General features: G+C 42.7%; 1 protein-coding gene across 4 annotated transcripts in view; it reads right to left on the bottom strand.

Moving 5' to 3' along the window:
• Positions 1-21,578, bottom strand: part of HTT (huntingtin) — a 4,811,037-nt gene that overhangs the window by 3,598,278 nt on the left and 1,191,181 nt on the right. For all 4 annotated transcript variants that reach the window (XM_044062924.1, XM_044062926.1, XM_044062925.1 and 1 more), the window contains one exon: positions 6,854-6,991. In XM_044062924.1, the coding sequence (XP_043918859.1) occupies positions 6,854-6,991 (138 nt within the window). The remainder of the gene's footprint in view (positions 1-6,853; positions 6,992-21,578) is intronic.

The raw sequence follows: 21,578 nt of genomic DNA, 5'->3' as shown, positions 1-21,578 counted from the left end.
GTATCCGAGGCTCCAATACCTTGAGTTTCCAGTGGCATGGCCGACTCCACATGGGAGTCGGTAGCGGCCTGCGACTCTAAAGTAGCGGGCGTCAGGGGCTAAGAAAGCGCCTCACTGAGAACCGGCAACTGGCTTAGGAGAAGCTTCATCGTCAGTTTTGGGCCTCGGTTGTCTCTCTCTCTCCTTTTCTTTGCACTTTTTGTGAACTCTGGTAGTTGGATGGCTATCCGACAACATTTCTGGATAATTAAATCGGCGTCCAAAACAGTTTAAAGCAAAATCATACCGACGCATAATAGTGCGTTGGTTAAATCTAGCACAAAACCGACAACCAGAAACATTGTGATCAGGGGCCTAGGCAAGGAATACAGTAAGAATGAAAATCCTTATGAGGTATTTGCTTTTCACAAGAAATACAATTATTTACTTTTTCTGACATCGGTCTGGAGCAAGAAAATCTCAACTGCCTTTCTCTGTCTTTTTCTTTACATTTATGTACTACGGTAGTCGGATTGCTATCCGACGACATCTCTGGGTAGTTAAATCCGTTTCCAAAACACTTAGATGCAAAAATATACAGACGCTTAATAGTGCGTTGGTTAAATCTAGCACAAAACAGACAGCCAGGCACGTTGTGATCAGGGCTAGGCAAGGAATACAGTATAAATGGAAATCCTTATGAGGTATTTGCTTCCCACAAGTAATACAATTATTAAGTTTTACTGACATCGGTAAAAAAGCAAGAAAAAAGTTTCCCCAACGGGGTACATAGCGTTATTGAAGACTTCGGATCTGAAACTCGAACACGAAAATCTCAGGAGTCGGCCGACCGGCACTTGCAAACTGCTTCTGCTTCGGGCACCGCGAGGCAAGAAAGACTAAAGAAAATGGTGTCGGCTGCTTCTTTTATACCCCTGATGACCTGACGTCGGGGAAGGGGCGACAACAGCCGACACAGGACCCAGGACTTTGGAATTCAGGCCGACTGAGGGCAACCTGCCAGCAAGATTACCCAAATGTAATGACTGCAACAGTGAAACACAAAGAACATCAGGTGGTAGGAATGATTTGGGGTATATGTGGTGAGGACAGGGGGGAGAAGTTTTAGCTGAACCTGTCCGCTAGCAGGTTGGCTATTTCCACTGGTTTAGTATACTGCATGTGGTACCATTCATTCACAACTAGTTCAGCGCAAATCTCAGCTTTTCCTTTAAGGTTTCAGATGTAGCTAAAGAATGCCTTGGACTAGTTGAAGACAGTGCCAAGTAGTTCTGCTAGGTCCTGTATTAGACCATTGGTAGGCAGCCTGGGATGTTATCCAGTCCCAAAGAGGCTGTGTTTTTGGCCATGGAGAATGCGGTTATGATTTGTTCTTCAGCGATACTAGGTAGAGGACTGGTCACAGGTATGCTTTGGGTTATGTTAATGGGGACAGAGGGTGAAGGTTGTGCCAAATCTGTCTGTTAGCAGGTTTGGCGATGTTCTCAGGGTCAGTACGAGTCTTACCATCCACTACTAGTTTGTCACAAAGCTGGGCCTTCCCTTTTAGTTTTCTGACTCTGCTAAGGAATGCCTTGTGATCATCCTTAGCTAGGGAAGCTAGTTTAGCTTCGTAACTGGCTTTAGAGGACTCTGCAAGATATCTAATTTGCTTGCTCAAGCTGTGGAAGGTGCCCTGCCTCTGCTGAGTCAGTTCCCTCTTGTTCTTAGACATTAGTTTTTTCCTCTTGTTGTATAACCTATTTATGCTTGATGTTCACCAGGGTGTCTTTTTATTTTGTGAGGACTTTGTTTTGATCTATTCAGGTACAGCTGAGCCTATACACTGGTATAGGTGTTTATACAGGGCATTTGTGTACACCTCTATATAGGAGTCATTGTTGACAGTGGTAGCTGGGGGTTGAAACTATTTATGCCATTGCTTAGGAAGCTATAGTTTGCTTTGGAGAAATTTTTCATCCTTTTTGCTGGGGGGGGGGGGGTCAGGTATGATCGTTACTTCGAATGAGACTGATTTATGACCAGACTTTACCAGGGTGGGCAACACACAGGGGGTAATGCAGAGATCCTTTATGTTGGTGAGTACCTATTATGTGACATTTGAGCCCCTTGTGGGGCTGCTGACCATCTGTTCCAGAGTATTTGTATTAACAAAGTGCAAGACCTTACTGTGAGTGTGTTTGTGCTCATATATGACTCCCAATCGATGGACGGATAGTTGAAATCACCCATGACCAAGGTGTTAAGGTTCTGGCTGTATAGTGAGTGACTCAAGTAGGGCCAGGTAGGCAGAGTGGTTCTCATGGTTCATGGTGGGAGACCTATAGCTAACAATGATATGGAAGGGGGTTTTACCTCCAGTTAGTTGGACTTGGAGTAGCTCTAGGGAGTCGTATTGTTTGACCAGTCTTGAGGTGTATTTATCTTTACTGAAGATGGATACACCATTGCTGCCGGCTCTTTCACACTCGTTTTGAGGTCTGAACGTGTGGAAGGCATTGTTTTTTTGCAATTCTCTGCAGCCTTGAATTACATCTCTGTGACTGCACAGACATCGACATCTTCCAAGGTAAGGAGCACTTCCAGTGAGTGTTGCTTGTGACCGAGACTCCTAGCATTTAGCAGCATAACCTTAAGTTGGTCTCTAGTCAATTTCTTTCCCATCAGGAATTTTATGATATTGCCTAAAAAGGCACTACGGGGGAGGCAAGTACCTTTGCCAGTAACCAAAAGCCCAGAGGCGACAAATGAACTCCACGTCTGGCAAGGCAGTGTGATCTGTTGACCATATCTTTCCAGGCTGACAGACACTGGATCCCATGGACTGACACAAGAAACTAAGCAAATTGCTGAAGTCAATCATTTTTTGTTTAGATTGAGGCATCAACATGGGTGAAGGTAGAATGCTGTTTAGGGCTAGGGACATACCTGCGTGGGACAAAATCTGAGAGTTCAGTCATGTCTCTCTTCATATAGTCCAGTGAGACATGTCTGAAGTCATTCACTCCAACATTAACTATGAAGGAGTCATTACAGTACTTGTTGTTGAGTGAACTGAGTGCATACATGATCTGACGGATCCTGGCACCTAATAGGCAGCTGACCCTGACCTTCTTCTTGTCCAGCCTGGTGAGGGGGACATGTGTATCCCACTATGGAGTTGCTTATGACCGAGACATTTGGTTTTGAGGTGTTTTACCTTAGGGGGTTATTTACTGAGACACTGTTGTGTGTATTATTATGTGCAGTAGATTTTGTTGGGTCTGCAGTGTAGATTTGCCCTTGTGAGGTCTCTGATCTTTAGGTAGGTTTCTAGCGAGTACATCCACGTACGTGGGTTTATGCATTCTGAGCTTATGTGCAAGAAGTGAACTGTGTGCGCTGACAACCAGTTTGACATCTGGTCTGTTATGTAAGAGAACTGATTCCAAATTCATAGTATAGATATATCTCTCACATGTACTTTTTTTTTTTTTTTTTTTTTTTTTAGGAGTAACTGGTTGTTGTCAGTAAACATGAGGCAATTGCTACATTGCCTCACGATGCCCATGACAATCAGGCTGGCTGGAGAAATGGTGGGAAACTGTCCAGCCATTATGGCAGATACATACTGTAGCAACTAGTGGGGAGTGGGCTAGATGGACAAGGTTTTGCTGCAAAACTAACAAAAAGTAGCTACTCTATGGAGGATTAGGGGTAGAAAACTGTGTCAATGTTTCACTATGCACAATGGAGTTGCTCACGGGGCAGCAGTGCAATCGCTTGAGCAGCTCCTATAAACTGAGCCCAAACCTGTGCAAACATGATGCTTAAATACAAGCACAGTTAAATAATTTTAAACAAAGTAACCTAAGAGAAAGCCCAAGACTGAGCCTTATTCCAACAATCCCCAACTCAGATGGGTCCTTGTCTGCACACGTCTGCCACAAGCGTGCAGGAGGAGGCCTTCTTAATGTACAATGACTGGTTTTAGTGCACAGATGATACCACACAGTCTAGGTTCAGCAAGCCTGAATCTAGCCTATGCTATAAAATGCAGTAGTACTAGAAATTCAAAGTGCAGAAAAGTGTGATCACAACAGCAAAAAAACAGTTAAAAAAGACCAGCAATTCAGTATAATACTCCCACAAGAGTGAAGACCATAAACCTTCCAAATAAAGCAGCAATTCAGTAGACTACTCCCACAAGAGTGTAGACCACAAACCGTCCTAGTGTGAGATAACTGGTCTGTAACCCAAATACTTAAATCAAAACAAAGACCCTTAGAATAAGAAGCACAATAAGCCTTTCCCAGCAATTCCCAGCTTAGAAGGGTGTAGGCTACACTCTCCTGCCACAAGAATCCAGACCACAAACCTTCCTAATGTAAAATAACTGGTTTGGAACCCAAGTACTTAAACCAGAACAAAGACACTTTGAACAACAGGCGCAATAAGCCTTTAACCATCAATTTCCAGCTCAGAAGGGGAGAGGTTACCTTCTCCTCCCACAAGAGTGCAGACTACAAACCTTAATGTAAAACAACTGTCCTGAAGCCCAAGTGTTTAAACCAAAACTAAAAGGCTTAGAATAACAGAATTTAATCAGGCTACTAAAAAGCAGTAATAAAAGCAGCAGAATAAATGCAATTGAATACTTATAAGACCAAGCAACAAAAGCAAAATAAAGTAATAAAGTAGGAAGAAACACAAATACAGTAAAATCAGTGTAATAAAGTGCAATTTTTTTTAAGTTAAGTGGGAAGGGAGGAAACAGATGATAATTCAAGGTTAATAAACTCAGGGGGATGGGCCTTCCCAAATGATCTCTCCATACTCAGTAGAATAAGCTGATGGGATGGGACTGGGAGGAGTGTACAAAATCAGATCTAAAGTATGGGCAGGCAACTCAAAAGCCACCAAGTTTAAGAATACAACAGTTGGGTGGGTGAGTGTGAAAAATAAAATCCAGACAGAGATCAGCAATATTCACGGAGAGTACAGCAAGCCAAACAAGCACTCCAGCTAAACAGAGATGCCTCCAAATATTTCTAGCAGAATGAGGAATGCTATTTCTCAGCTCCTCATACAAATTAGCTGATGTTATTCACTGTTTGCAAATTCTTTGCTAACTTTTCTAACTGACCCTAGCTAAAGGCCTCTTAAAACTCCAACAGAACAGAAAACTTAAAACAAAACAAATGTAATACAAGAAAAAGCTAAAAAAATAAATAAATAAAAGTAACTAAACTTTAAATGGAAAATTTCAATTCAAACTAAAATGCAGACACAGATCAGCAATATTCAGGTAAAGTACAGCAAGCAATCCAAACAAGTACTCATATTTTTAGTCTGCTCCTCATAAAATTTGTAGCTAAACGTGAACAAGCCCAAATAATGTAATCTAAATTTTTCAGCAAAAAGACAAAAGCTGAGAAGTTTGAATTCAGTTTGAAACACGTCACCAAAGGTGGCTTTAACGATTGGCGAAGGTCAGAACCAGTGTCCAAGTGGCTGTGAAAAATCTTTCTGAAGCAGACATTCCTCTAAATCAGTGGTCTCTGGCAGTATAGTTTTCCAATGGAGGTCACAATGGTGGACACCAAAACAAGCAGTAGTAGGCAATCTATTTAGACAGGATTGGCTTAGCAAGTGCCACCTTTCCCCTTCCTGAAACAAGATCACTGAACCCTAACCATGTAACTGTCATGTGCTTTCACACACATCCTTCTCCCTTCTACCCTCCACAAAAAAGGCAGCCAAGTTCTACATATCCCACTGCTGTTTCACTGTGAAAAAAGTGAAACAAAGAATGGCCGTGATAATATGTTTTGCTTGTTGGTAATGGACATACAGGGATTGTCCTTACCCAAAGCAAACCATATCAACAATCAGTTCACTGTGATAATGCAACTACCCTTTGAATTCACACAAATAACCACTTTTGGCACTCAAACTGATACAGAAGTACTAAGATACTGAAAACAATGTAATGGCCACAGAAATATATTTCAGCTTGCTACTGTCACACTCAGCCTCTCCCACTATCAAGCACTGCAAAAGATAAACAAAATGAATGGTTCACTTTTGTGGATAGTGTGAATCATTACATAAACCTACTGATATATCTGGTGTTTGCCTGTATTCTTAAAATAAAAATATATACACAAGAAAAAAAAAAACTCTGAAGATCAAAATGTCTGCTCCTATTGATGTTTCCAATCACATGACTAAAGGTCAGTAGGTAAACACAGACCGGTTGCTTAGAGCAGCTAGACTCAAGTACATAGCAGTAGGATGTGGACTAGGAAGCCATACCCCGTTACTATGCTGAGAGCAGGGAGTAATATTAAGGAATTGCAAGACATCTTACCTCTGGGTTCTAATCCCATTCATTTTAATAGGAAACTGTGGGAGCAATTATTTAACACAAATTCTAGCACTATGCATTAAATTACCCTGCAAGTGCACTAAATCTAGGAAACCTTTTTTTTTTATTTTAATAGATTCCTATTGTCTTAACATTATTTAAAAACACCATAATAGACGGTGCTGAGATAAATAAATTAAACTACAGTTCATGCGTTACTTTTGTTTCTTAACTAGGATAGTCCAACCGATCTCAACAAAACCTCTGAAGTCCTGTGAGAAAAAGCTCCACAAAGTTATATTATTATAGTTAACAACTCACAATGATCAGCTTAACAGCACAGAGTACCTCTAACAGTTTTATCTTTTCTAGGAATGAGCTAGCTACAGTGATTTGCATGTCTTGTGGTAGACAGTTCATTAACATTTCTATGCTGGAATACAGAATGGAGGTTAAACAACATCAACTGTTTTGGTCTGATTACTCTTGTGATAGGACACGTACCTTTGTTTTCATAAACTTCAATGGGGACTCTATAAAGTTTGCTGAAAAATGCTCCTGGATGAAGACCAACAGCAGCTCCAACACAACTCACTGCCAATGCTTTAACGCTGACCCTCACATCTTCATCTGGAACAAGACCTGTGTGCATTGCAACAAAATACTATAACTGCTTATCAGCTTTCACAAAAAAAAGCAATCAACGGTCTCTAGTTCACTTTTAGTGACAGCTGAGCAATTCAAGAAAAATGTGAAGAAAGTACAGTGATCTAACGAGATGGAATCTCAGCCCAGTGTTTTAGTCATCAAGTTCAAATTCACTCAGCTGGTAAGAAGTTCTCATATATACTTATCTTTTGATTTACAGACTTTGCAACTACAAACAAACTGAACTTCTATCATGGTACTGACCAAAACCAACAAAAAAAATTATACACCAAAGTCAGAAAACAATAACATGGATTTATACTTTGATATTTCCGTAGAAGCAGAAAGATCAACTAAATAAGATTATAAGCAGTGACACAAACTTTTAAAAGGCTTAGAAATACTTCTACTTGCCAAATGGTAAAACAGATGCAATAAACTTAAATTATTCAGAGGCAAAGGTCACCCTCCCCAAATATTTTCAGAAGCTGGATGAAACTAAAGGTACAATGTTGCAGTCCTGAACCATGGTCATTATTGACACCCAGCTATAAAAGACAAAGCAGTGTCTGCCATACTCTCTGTTTTATACATATACAGAAAAGGCAAACAGGGTAGATAGTACAGTAAAATCACAAAAAACTAAAACAAAGCAGTACACTTACCACCCCCCCAAAAAAATACCTTCAATTACAAGGCTAATAACTAATAAATAAAAGAAGCAAAATACTATGGGTTAATGTTACCAATACAACTAAAGCACACCAGACATCCTTGAAGTCTAACTAATTACAGCACTAAATACAAACACTGGATCCAAACAGGCAGGATAAGGTTGTCTTGCATCAAAGAGTATTACTCAACATCTATACTTATGGTATGCATCCTCACACTTAACTGTAGTGTTTATAATAAACATTACTGCTGCATACATTTATAAAGCGACTGGAAAAATTCTAAGAAGTGTCCTCTCAGGTTCCCAGAAATTGGAAGATTGTCCAAAACATATCCTGAAAGATAGCCAAAGCAAGTCCTGCTCTTCATTCAGACTGGACATTCAATCTGCAATGCTAAGAGAAAGTTTAAATGGCTGTTTAAGTGGCAGACTCAAATAGTTTGGGTAGATATTTTTTTTGTTCTTTTTTTGGCAGTGATATTTTTTTAGTCTTGTTATTAAGAAGTTATGTACTCACCATAACATTCCATCTGAGTAGGTATCTTCATTTGTCTGCAACCTCTGGGATACGGATCCGATCTCGGATCCGAGCTGGCAACTTTTACCACAGCATAGATCCGAGCTCCTAGCTCCTCCCTTTACCCATAATCCCCTGCCAACCCTGACTTTACCTCAGATCAAGTTTGCCCGATATAAGCATTGTTATTGTGCCCCGGAAGGGGCTTATCCAAGACAGATCCTATAGGTCAGGGGGAAGGAGGGGGGGGGGATGGTTGCAGACAAATGAAGATACCTACTCAGATGGAACGTTATGGTGAGTACATAACTTCTTAATCTGAAGTAGGAACTTCATTTGTCAGCAACCTTTGGGACAGAGTCCCCAGCTACCTGAATCCTGGGTGGCCTTTATGGAAGAACATTCCGGAGCACTGCAGAGCCAAAGGATGCCCTACCTCTGGAGACAACATCCAGTTTGTAATGGCTGATAAAGGTATGAGATGAGGCCCAAGTGGCTGTGGAACAAATATCATCTAAGGGAACCCTATATTTAAAAGCCGCCAAAGTAGCGACGGCCCTTGTAGAATGAGCTCGGACTCCCTGAGGTGCAGGCCTTCCCGAACTCTGATACGCTAAGAGGATACAACTAGCTATCCACCGTGATAGTGTAACTTTAGAAATTGACTTGCCTAAACTTGTTTTGGCAAAGGAGACAAACAACTGGTCAGATTGCCTATGACCAGCAGTCCGACGAATATAAAAACGTAATTGTCTGTGCACATCCAAGGAATGCAGTTTGTATTCTCCTTTGTTCTGGTAATTGGGAAAGAACACGGGAAGATTAATAGATTGATTAATATTAGCTTCCGAAGATACCTTAGGCAGAAAGGAAGGATTGATCCTTAGGTAAACTCTATCTGGATGGAAGGCTAAATAGAGCCTGAAGTTCAGAGACCCTTTTAGCTGAAGTAATGGCCACCAAGAAGGCCATGTTCCAAGAGAGGTATTTAAGATCAACCGTAGCCGCCAGCTCGAAAGGGGGGCTAGTCAAGGCTTGGAGAACCAAAGACAAATCCCATGGGGGTACTACCTCCCTGACCGGAGGTCTGAGAAGGAAGGTACCCTTGAGGAAAGCTTTACAAAGCTTGGAAGTAATTAGAGGGCCCGATTCATGCCCTACATGATAATGCAAAATCGCTGCTAGTTGTACCTTGACTGTCGAGCAGCTAGCCCCTTGATGAAAAAGGGTAGTTAGGAAATCCAAAACAGACGTGAGAGGCGCCGTGAAAGGATCCAAGTGATGGTGCTCCGCCCAGATGGAGAAACGTTTTTACTTACTTCGATAGACTCTTCTGGTGGAAGGTTTATGTGCTGCTACTAGGATGGCTTTGACTGGTGAGGAGATTCCGGGAGTCCTTATCAGGAGTGGAACTGGAGCAACCAAGCAGTCAGCTTGAGGTTGACCAGGTTGGGGGCCGGAAGACCCAGAGGGTGAGTAATGAGATCCGGGAGTGGATCCAGAATCCATGGTGGATGAATCAGGTGAGACCACAGGTACGGGAACCATGTTTGACGAGGCCAGAATGGGGCAATGAGGATCATTTTTCTCCACAGCCGACTGGCTTTCTGTAAGAGTTTCAGCATCATGGGCAATGGAGGGTAAGCGTAAAGGAGCCCGGGAGGCCAAGCATGTACTAGAGAGTCTCTCGAGGACTCCCCCTGAGGGGGGAATTAGAGCAAAGTAACTGTTGCATTTGGTATTTGAAGGAGAGGCAAAAAGATCACAACAGGGTTGCCCCCATTGGGCAAATATTTGTTTCGCTACTAGAGGATTGAGAGACCATTCGTACAGAGTCAGAATTGAACGACTGAGCCTGTCTGCTAGGATGTTGGACCGTTCCGGAATGTGCGTTGCAATAAGAAAGCGGTTGGTGGAAATCACCCATTTCCACACTCTCATGGCCTCAAGACAAAGAGGATAAGACCTGGTTCCCCCCTGTTTGTTGATGTACCAGACAACCGACATGTTGTCCGTTTGTACTGCAATCGTCCCAATCGGAAGAAGGCTGTGAAGTGCCTGCAATGTCAAAAGCACCGCCCTCATCTCTAGGACATTGATATGCAAAGAGGTCTCTGTGTCGTTCCACGTGCCTTGGACCGTTCTGCCTGAATAGTGGCCCCCCCACCCCAGGCAAGAGGCGTCCGTGGTCACTGTGGCGACGGGGGAAGGCATCGAGAATGGTCGTCCCGTGTGGAGACTCGCGGACTTGAGCCACCACATGAGCGACCCTCTGCAAACCCTGCTTAGGGGAACAGGATGGGACAGGGGGTTGCGAGACAGGGACCATTGTACTTGGAGGGTCCACTGCAGGACCCTCATATTTAGGCGGGCTAGGGGCAGTAGAGGAATAGCCGCCGCCATGGACCCTAGAGCCCTCAGGATCAATTCCGCCGGTGGAGCAGGAAGTCTGAGAATGGCCTGGACATGCAACCTCAGGTTCTGAAGCCGATCGGGAGTCAGGAAGGCAAGCATTATTCTGGAATCCAATCTCGCCCCTATGAAATCTATTACCTGTGTAGGGACCAGAGAGGATTTGGTCATGTTGATAGTCAACCCTAGACGTGGAGCAAGGTTGAGGAAATAATCTCTGCCTGAAGAGAATAGATGCCTTGTTGGGGCGATGAGGAGCCAGTCGTCCAGGTACGGAAAGACCTGAATTCCCGAAGCCTCAGGTGGGCTGCTATGACCACCAAGACTTTGGTGAACACCCTGGAGGCTGAGGTGAGACCGAAGGGAAGGGCCCTGAACTGAAAGTGACTGGCTCCCAGCCGGAGGCGGAGGAACCTCCTGGAGCGTCTGTCCACTAGAATGTGGTAGTACGCATCCTTGAGGTCTATCGAGCACATCCAGTCGTTCTCCCGTAATAGGGGGAGAATAGATTGCAAGGTGACCATTTGGAACTTTTCTTTGGGTACTGCCAGGTTCAGGAGAGAGAGATCGAGAATGGATCTCAAGTCCCCCGTCTTTTTTGGCACCAGAAAGAACCTGGAGTAAAACCCAGATCCAAATTGATCTGGGGGGACGGGTTGGATGGCTCTTTTTTGCAAAAGCTGCTGAATTTCTGTAGCAGCTGCCTCCCTTTGATTGGGTGGTACGTCGGGGAGGCTTTTGGTTTTGGGAGTTACAATAAAGGGAATTTGGTAACCTCTGGATATGAAGTGAAGCACCCAGCGATCTGTTGTTATGGACTCCCACATTGCTAGGTGCTTCGAAAGACGCCCCCCGACTGCCTCCAGAGTGGAGCAGCCGGGCAACCTCTCAGGGGTTCTGCGTGGGCCTCTCAGAGAAAGGTTCTCTGGACCCAAAATTTCTGGGACCCCCTCTGCCTCTTGGGCGGCGTCCTCCCTGTCCTCTGCCATGAGAGGACTGGTTGTCCAGAGCAGACTGGGACTGATGCGATTTTTGGAACCACATCTTCTTCTGACCCTTTTGGTTCTTGGAAAAGGACCTCTGGGGAGCAGAGAAGCGGACTCTGACAGCAGACAACGTCTTCCCGTCTTTCTCGCTCTGGACTAAAGTGTCGCGAACGATTTTGCCAAACAGTGCAGAACCATCAAAGGGGGCATTCGCAAATGACGCCTTAAAGGGTTCCGAGAAGTCACAGTGTCGGAGCCAGGCCTGGCACCTAATTACCAGGCTGGCTCCGCCAGCTCTAGCGGCTCCTTCAGTGGCGTGTGACAAGAGCCGCCTAGAGGTATTGGAAACTGAATGTAGAGCAGACATTCGGGAGGAGTACAGTTGCTTGTCTCCTTCCGACATGGACTCTGGGGGGGATGCAGCGTATTCTTTTATTAGCTCTCGCTGCATCCGGATGACGTGTGCCATATAGTTCAGCGCTCTCATGGAGAAGGTTGATGAACTAAAGACCCGCTTCCCCAAGTGGTCCACCGCTCGAGAGTCCTTACTCGGCGGGTGGACCGCAGAGCTCTCCTGAGCCAGCTCTCTCTTGGTGGCCGCCGCCACCATCATGGCATCCACAGGTGGACCTTTGCTCCAGTGGGTTCTTTCAGCAGGGGGACTCAGTATTCTATCTGGGCGCTTGGGGACTGGCTCTACAGTGTCCGGCACCTTCCAAGCCCTGGTGGAAATAAGGTCCACCAGGGGGTCGGGGGGAGGGGACACCCAAGAGGTAGATGGCCCTGCTTCGAACGCCTCCAGGAATACGGACTCATCGGAGGAAGCCTTGGGGGCAGACCACCCTCCCCTAATCCTGAGCATTTCCATGATGTCTCCAAAGGAGACATCCTCGGGGGGTGACCTTGGGGAGCCTTCCCCTTCATCTAAGTCCGTATCTTCGGTAAGGGACTCAGGTGAGTCCACGTGCCTCCTTTGTGAGGGACCTCCTCGGGGGGGGCTGTCCGAGGAAGACTCACCAGCAATATCACGTTCCAAAGGAACACCCAGAGACGCTGAAGCAGGCTGTCCCGAAGGCCGGGTGATGGGAGCCCGGACCAGCTGAGAGGGAGTGCAGGGGGAGCCGAAGCCAGGACCGGAGGTCCGGATGCACTCAACAGTGCCCTCTCCACCACCATGAAAGCCGAGGGGGAGCTACTCTCGATAGGCTCCGAGAGTCGGCTCCCACTCGGATCCGAAGCGGGGACCGGATCCGGGGCCGAGACCCTCGGATCCGAAGGACCCGTGTGCTCCGACCGGGACGAAGCCGAAGTCACACAAAGTCCCTCGGATCCGAAGCTCAGCCCACGGCTCCGAGAGGTCGGATCAGACAAACTCGAGGGACCAGTCTGAACCGAAGTAACCAGTACTGTCGGTTCCGACCCACCCCCAGATCCGACGCAGCTCGGCTCAGAATGCTCTGAGAAGGAGCAATTGGAGCAAAAAATGGGGTCGAGCTCCCCCCCGGAGAGGGGGGGGGGGAGGCAAGAGCACTCCCATCTGCAGCTGGGCCTGGATGAACCTCCTCATCATCCGGTCTATGTCTGCATCTGACATACTGAAGGTGGACCTCGACGAGACCACCAAGGCAGACCTAGAGTGTCACCTCGATGACCTCGACGGGGACCGGGTCGCCTCCTCCCCAGGTCCCGGTGAAAAACAAGGGGACCGGAGCCGAGGAGGAGGCGATCCAGAAACCCTGGATGGAGAAGCCCACTTGGTGGGTGGGGCCGAGGAAGAGTCCTCGGCCCACCACTTATGGTGCTTCTCCTTCCTTTTGGTTTTTCCGGCCTCCCTCTCCTCCGGAGGGAGGGAGACAGGGGTGGCTACCACCGAGGGCTGGGTAGCGGCCACCGAAGAACCGGAGGCCGGAGCCGAGTCCAGGGGCAAAAGGCCCGCCAGGATCAGCTTCGACCTCCGGTCCTTAAGTGTCCTGGGGTTGAACGCTGCACAAATTGCACATCCCGAAGTGAGGTGTTCAACCCCAAGGCACCTAACGCATCGGGTGTGGCCATCCGCCGGAGAAAGCTTGTGGCCACACTCGGTGCATTTTGAAAAGATGGCTTTAGGGGCCTCTGACATTGTTGTACCGAAAACACACTCACTAGGCCCCTACACACACCACAAACACACACTATGAACCAGCGAGGGTAGGGGGGAAAAAATTCTACAAAAAAGATATAAAAGAAGGAACCTGAACAGTCTTACACACTCACACAAGAGAAAGTACTAAAAAAAGTCAAGTTTTTCTCACAAAATACACTGAACTACCAGGAGCTTGAAATCCAGCTTGTAAGCTTGAAGCGTGGCAAACTAGATCTGAGGTCAGTCAGGGTTGGCAGGGGATTATGGGTAAAGGGAGGAGCTAGGAGCTCGGATCTATGCTGTGGTAAAAGTTGCCGGCTCGGATCCGAGATCGGATCCGTATCCCAAAGGTTGCTGACAAATGAAGTTCCTACTTCAGATATAGTGTTTACAGCTTTTTAGGTAATCTGAATTCATGGTGCCCATTGTTCCTACTGTTCATACATTTGGGTCACGTCTAAAACCAAAATTAACAATTTTTATTCTCACCATACTACCATGAGCAACTCTGTTTTTTGTAACACATTTGACTGTATGCAGTCTCTCTAATATTATTGTTTTATTTAACTATACTGTTTTTTTACACTTTTGTAAACAATCCACCCCCTGTCACAGCTGGCAATTATACTCAATATTCACTGCCACTTATTTTTCTGAGTGTGTGTATGAAGCTCCTCCATTGGGCTCTTGTCCTCCATTTCTCTCTCCTTTACTCTTGTCTTCTCCTCAGTCCCCTTCTCAGTCTTCTAACTTTGCCATTTATTTTTGGTGTTTTTCTCTATTTCCACTTTCTTTCTTCCCCTGTGGCAATTTGATCCAATAATTGTATTGCTTCCTCCCCAGTACAGTCTCTGTCCTTCTCCATCTTTTTCTTAATGCTTTCTTACATAATGTCATTAACAGTCCCACAAAACTTTTTACTGCTGCTGGTATTCTCCTCTGGTACCTAGTAGAAATTGTTTGGGTGCTAATTCCATGTCCAGTATTCCTATTCTTTAAAATATAATTTATACCCTCTTTAAAATTCCCATAATCTATTGCACTCCCAAAATATGTTCCCTTATACCTCTCTCTCCTTCACACCTCTAGCACATCCCTCTTGTCAGGAATATTCTGGCTAACTTACTTGGTGTGTAAAAATATTTGTGGAGAATTCCATACAAATATTCTAAGTCTTTAGGCTTCTAATATATACCTTGGGAGCCTGAGGATTTCTAACCATTCTTCATCCTCTATATTGCCTTCCCATTGTCTCCTCTGCGTTTCTGTTCACTTTCTGTTATTCTCTCAGTCATTTTCTCCTTGGCCTAATGAGTCTTCTGGAACTTCTCCCATCCTCTTATGTTTCCCTTATTAGCTCTAAGTCTAATCCTACCTACATCAATTTTCTATCTCTGTTATTCCATCTACATTTTAGCCCTACATATTCTCATTCTAGCCTCAGGGAATAATCTTTTTTTTTCTCTTTCTTGTTCTCAGGTTTCTATCTCATCTCCAACTAGCGGTTGGGATCAGTATTTAATTTCCTGTTGCTTTTACTTCTATTGCCACATTACATTTTGTTGCAATTTATGTATCTTCCTTCTTCCTATAGCTATTATTCTCTTTCTCTCACCAGGTGCTTTAATGTCTCTCCATGTTTTACTGAATGTTTTTGTATGGTGCTTTTCCTTATCCATCTCCAGTTCCCCAACTTCTGCTTCCAACAACCTATATACAATATCCATTTTTCTATTCTCCCCCACGCTTTCCTTAGTAACATTTTTTTCCAATCTGTCTTATAGTGAGTATACACTAATCTTAATACATTCACTATTTTGCATGCCTGGAGGTTCTCCAATAGATCTGGAACTTCCAAACTGACATTCTTGATTGGTAGAGTTACTTTCTCTCAAGCGACTCTTGTCTTCTCCTCATCCAATATAAAGTCCCTCATCAGCTGCTTTACTTTCTTTAGTTTAGTAATCCCTGATGAATTCCAAAAGGCCTGCCCTGCATATTGTGGGATAATCCACACTTTTGGAGCTTGCCCTCTTTGATCTAAATCCATTGTTATTGTTGACCAACCTTGTAGAAGCTGTTTTACCTCGTCTACTACCTTCCTGTAGGTCAGTGCTTCTGTTTTTTTTCCCCACCAATTTATTTAACCAGTCACTTAAATATCTCAGCTGTGTGTCCCAGAATCCACTATTCTCTTCCTCTTGCGCCAGTGCCTGTCTTCCTCTTACAAAGACTAATTTAGTTTTGTCCCCATTTATGTTGCATCTTGATTTTTTTTTTAGATGACCAGGAGATCCCAGACCTTGGGGTAAGTCCTCCGTGTTTGGGTAACACTAGGAGTAAATCTTCAGTATAATGTGATTTTTTTCTGTTCCCCTTCCCACGTAAATCCCTAACATCCTGCCTGTTTCACTTTTACAGCCAAGAATGTTTTTAAAACTTTTATCGAATTATCACTTGTGACATAGGCAAACTTGCATTTATATAAAAGCAATCAAACCATATTAACAAGTTCACATTTACAAACATTATACATCACATATACTGTTATATATATATCTTATAATCTAAACAACATTACAAATTATTTAATTCCTGCTTTTCTCTTAAGCTTAAATGCTCCAAAACATTTTTTGCATGCATCGTTCCCACAATTTCCGTTTTTTCCCTAAGTAATCTACTCAAATGAAAGCAGAGAATCCTCTCAACGCATAAAACTGTCAGTGAAAAAATTTTGAGACAGCAAATGTAGAAAAACCACCGACAGTGCCACAGCTGGGAAATTTATTAGAATAAAACTAAATATAAAATAAAATCCATCATAAAACTCACAATACAAAGATTAGTGCTTTCAGGGATCGGCCCCTTCATCAGACAACTGTTAAAAATCCCACAATTCCTTAAATACTATAAAACAGTCACATGATATTTCAAAAATACTATAACTACTATAGTTAGAAATAAGACACAATAACTAATGCATCTACGCAGATACATCTGTAAAAACATTTACTCTAGATACCACAATACACATGTTCCGGTGGTGGTGCTGCGGTAGTGTCGCCTCATAGCAAGACGTTGTCCCGTTCAATTCTCAGCTAGAGCGTCTTCTGTATGGAAGCATACGTGAATGGGGCGTGCCTTCGTTGAAGGTTGTGCATCAGGGCTGGTAACCCAGTACGTAAAAAAATCCACTACCAATCATTAACGGACCGGAGTTCCGCTGTGGCGACCCCTAACCGGGAAAAGCAGAAAGACACAAACAAAAACCACAATACACGTTCCCCAACAAGATAATAAATCTGTATATCATTTGTGTGGAAAAATGTAAATATAAATAAATAAATTAAAAAAAAAAAAAAAAAAATATATATATATATATATATATATATATATATATATATATATAAAATCATATGTAAAAAGCATAAATGCATATATATATATATATATATATATATATATATATACACACACACACGAGAAACATGTAGATAGTCAATGCATAGGATGGATACTATACATATAAACCAATATGCAGAAAGCATGTCATCTAAACGTGTGTATACAAATGAAATATATATATATATATATATATATATATATATATATATATATACACACATATGTATTTACCCAACAAAGTGCATTGTAAAATAATACAATATTATATTACGTAAACTAATTGTATTATAATGTAGAGAATAAATAAACAAGTACATATAGTCTATATAGCATTGAAAATAATCGATGCTTCAAAGGTCAAGCTTTTAAAAAAGGTTTAAGACACACCATTTGATTCAAACCTGGGGGTTTGTCAGTGTTAAAAGCATATAATCCATCTCTGTTCAGCCGTGTCATTAGATAGATTGCCCCATCTGTTTCTCTGACAGTATCTGTAGAACTAGGAACTTGTAGTTATGTTCACGTCCTGTGCTCATAGTGTGCATAGCAATAGCACTACTTTCTTTACAATTTTTAATATCTCTATAATATTCAAGGATTCTATCCTTCAAACGTCTATTAGTTTTGCCTATATAGAAACTGAAACATACTACACAATAGGCAAAATAGACCACGTTTGATGTACTGCAGTCAGCATAGCGGTTGCTGCTATAGCTGAACTTCCTCGAAGGATGGAAGAAAGTCCTACCATTGTGAATGTGCTTACAGGCTGCACAATCCCTGCACATATATGTGCCCAATCTGTCAGATCTATTAGTAGTGTTAATAGTAGCACTGCTACAACACAATTCACTTCTCTGTGTTCTATTGTTCCTGAAGGTAAAACACGGCTTAGTCCCAATGATGCCTCGTAGACTATCAACCGTAGAGAGAATGCCCCCATTTTTAGTAACAACGTCACATACTACATTTATGTTACTTGCAAAAGTTAGTGGCATCCTGAGTGCCTCTATGCCTATGTGTGACCATATCACGGTCGACAACTTGACAATTCCCTCCACCTATAGTGCATGTGTCAAAATAGGATCTGCATCTGCCCGCCCTGTTACTCCAACCATCTGAGATGCATCTATCTCTAGTTCTAGCATTGTAGCCCCTGTCTAGAAACTAATATGAGCTGGTGTAGTGCTTTCTCTAATTCATCATCATTAAATAGTCACATGATCCTATAAACCTGTCCTTTAATGATGTTAGCCCACGTATGATTAGGGTGCATGCTAGTACTATGTAGGAATGTATTTTTCCTAACATGTTTCCTAAATAGGCTAGTTTTAATATGGTTCAGGTCATCTCTCATCACTTTGATGTCCAAAAAATCAGTTTCAGTGATGGAATACTTAGAAGAAAACCTAAGAAATAGAGTGGTGTTATTCAGATAGGTGAAAAATGTATTCAGCTCTAGCTCTGAACCACTCCACAGCAGAAAAATATCCACAAACCTGACGTACCAGTCAATATATTTGCCATAGATACTGTCAGTCAATACATATGTGCGTTCCCATTGAACCAAAGAAAGATTGGCATAGATATTGGCACAGGCTGTGCCCAAAGCCACGCCCACCCTCTGTAGGTATTTCTGATGTTGAAACAGAAAAACGTGGTTAGTCAACACTACATCCAGCAGGGCACAAATGAGGTCACCTTTATTCTTACTGAACTCAACACTGTGGAGTAGTTCCCGTATACTCTCAATCCCTCATTCATTAGGGATTACAGTAAACAATGATTCTATATCCATCATTACTAGAAAACAGCCATGATCTATATCAATCTCTTCCCATTTCATCTTAAGGATTTCAAGAAATACCTTGGAATCTCTTAACACACACTCACAATTAACTAAGAAGTGGATGTAAATTCTTTTCAATAACTATAGATAGTGGTTCCGTAACCCATCCTTTACCAGGGACTATGGGACGCATAGACAGTACTGACAAGATTCTTATGTACCTTGGGTAATCTATATATCTCAGGAATGGTCGGATTGCTGACTGAAAAATACTCAAACAACTCTTCATTAATCATCCAGTAATTAACAAATCAAATATCAAGAAAGAAACCTTATCAATGACACTTCTAACAATGTTGTTTGATATAGTCTGGTAGGTGGAATCATCATTCAAAAGTCGCAACATTTGTTCTACATATAATTGCTTGCCCATCACGACAATCCCACCTCCCTTATCAGCTGGTCTTATCTCAATAGAATGCATATGTTTTAGCTCCATCATAGCATAATATTCATCTCTACTTAAATTGTGAAATACATGAGAGATGTGATTATTACTATTATCCATCATTTCCCTCAATTGTTTATCACATACACCAATAAAGGTGTCTACGATGCATTACTCGGTGGAATAAATGTACTAGGTTTTTTAAATATATTCACGGTCATTTGAAGACCATTACCAAAAATAGTTTTCAGTGTCAAGGTGGCCAAAAAGTTTAAGGTCTTTAATTACTTCTGTTATGTCAACTTTCCTCGCTGGGACAAAACTAAGCCCTTTATTCAAAAGTCTCACCTGGTTATCTGTCAGAGAATGGGATGAGATGTTAAAGATTAGACTTTCCTGAACCTTTTCCTGTCCTGCTCCTCTGCACTCAGCTGTCTCTGCTGACTGCGATTCATCGAGCGTCCTCTGATGGGCAGGGGATTCTGCAGTAAAAAACGATTCACATTGTCCACTGGACGAGATTCATGAGACGAACCATTAGGAAGTGTCTGCAGGTTTCTAGTATCCTTAGATTTAACTGCTTGTGACTGTTTTATAGTATCTAAGGAATTGTGGGATTTTTAACACCTGTCTGATGAAGGGGTAGATCCCTGAAAGCTCTAACCTTTGTATCAAAGGAAAAAACTTCAAAGACCAATTCACGTTAGGTTCAAGCAAGGCACCCTTTATTACTTGCAGCAAGGAGACAAAGCATGTAGGCGCAAGGTTTGTCTGAATTACTGGTGATTAGTATGTTATTCTTATACAGTTCTCTTCCTGTCACACAGAAAATGTTACTATTCTATTGCTGACGTAGTTAGACACAGCTTTCTGCATGTTCTACAGAAAATGTTACTAGCCTTATTGCTGACTAAATTAGATTATCTGCTGTTTTGCAAAACATTTTGAGAAAAACAACCTGGCCTTGGGCTTATTTTAGTCCATTTTAACTTTTCAATTCTTCAATTGTACTGTTCTAATACATGTATTACATTTTGTCTAGATTCAAGGTACATTTCTAGCTTTGGTACAAGTAATGCTGACTATGGTTTAAACTTTCAAGCATCTATTGTTTTCTTTATCAATGCTTCTAGCAGCTGCATACTTTCTCATAGCATAAGCAGAAATGAATATCTCTCTGTTAAGTTTCATGACATTAGCAGAAATTAAATGTCTCTTGTTATTTTCATGACATTAGCAGAAATGAAGTGCTTCTTGTTAAGTTTCTAATAGCTGTGCAGATTCATGCAGTGTGAACAGAATAAATGTATTAACCCTTTTAAACCTCGAATGCTTATACTATTACACATTTTTCTAACATTTCCCCCCTTTTAATACATTTAATCTACTTTCAAGATAAGCATAAACAGTTTTTTCTTCCCCTAACCTCTTCCTACTCAGGATTTGCAGTTAAGAGAGTCATTCAGTTTAAACTTATGAAAGCATTTTCAGTTTTTTAGCAATTCTTCAAGTTCAGCACCTTGGTATAAGGTTTCTGAAACTGAAATGTCTATAAAGTCTTTAATCAGTCTTTTTATGCAGGGGATGCAGCAGCACACACATACCACCAGTAGGATTATTCCTACACAGATGGCAATCAGAATGTTCATCAGGATACTGCCCCACCCCCCAAACAATTTCTGGAAAAAGTCCGTCAATGGATTTGGTCCTGGTTTGGTCATGGCTGACACCTGCTGAATTACCTCAAGATGGTGGTCTATCTCGTGTTTGTGGTCAGGAATATACGAACAGCACTCTTCCTGGATTAAAGCGCACGTACCTCCTCTCACTGCTAGGGTGAAGTCAAGAGCCATGTGATTTTGAAGCACCACTGTTCCCATGGCAGTCAGTTCATCGGTCACTTGTTCTAGGGCAGAAAAGGTTGCATTGCTCATTATTTTGAGAAGCTTAGACAATTTTCTCAGTTCCCAGATTGATTTCATTGCTCCATATGCTGGCAGTACACCTGCCCACGATATAACAGTATCACTCAAGTCCATATGTGACCGTCCATTTTTCCCTAAGCCCACAGCATGATGGTTTTTCCAGCATGCACTGATTTGTCCCACTGGATTGACAGGCTTCTTGATTTCTCGAACATTACGAATTTTCCCTTGAGGTAAAACTGCTGTGTGTCGTATGGCCGGAACCAGGTACCCCAAAAAACAACTGCCGGACCAATTCTCA

The sequence above is a fragment of the Protopterus annectens genome, chromosome 2.part1, assembly GCF_019279795.1.
Source record: "Protopterus annectens isolate FY-2018-M chromosome 2.part1, PAN1.0, whole genome shotgun sequence".
In the NCBI taxonomy this organism is placed as follows: domain Eukaryota; kingdom Metazoa; phylum Chordata; order Ceratodontiformes; family Protopteridae; genus Protopterus; species Protopterus annectens.
The sequence above is the reverse complement of the archived record's forward strand: the minus strand, read 5'-3'. Positions and strand labels throughout refer to the sequence as shown.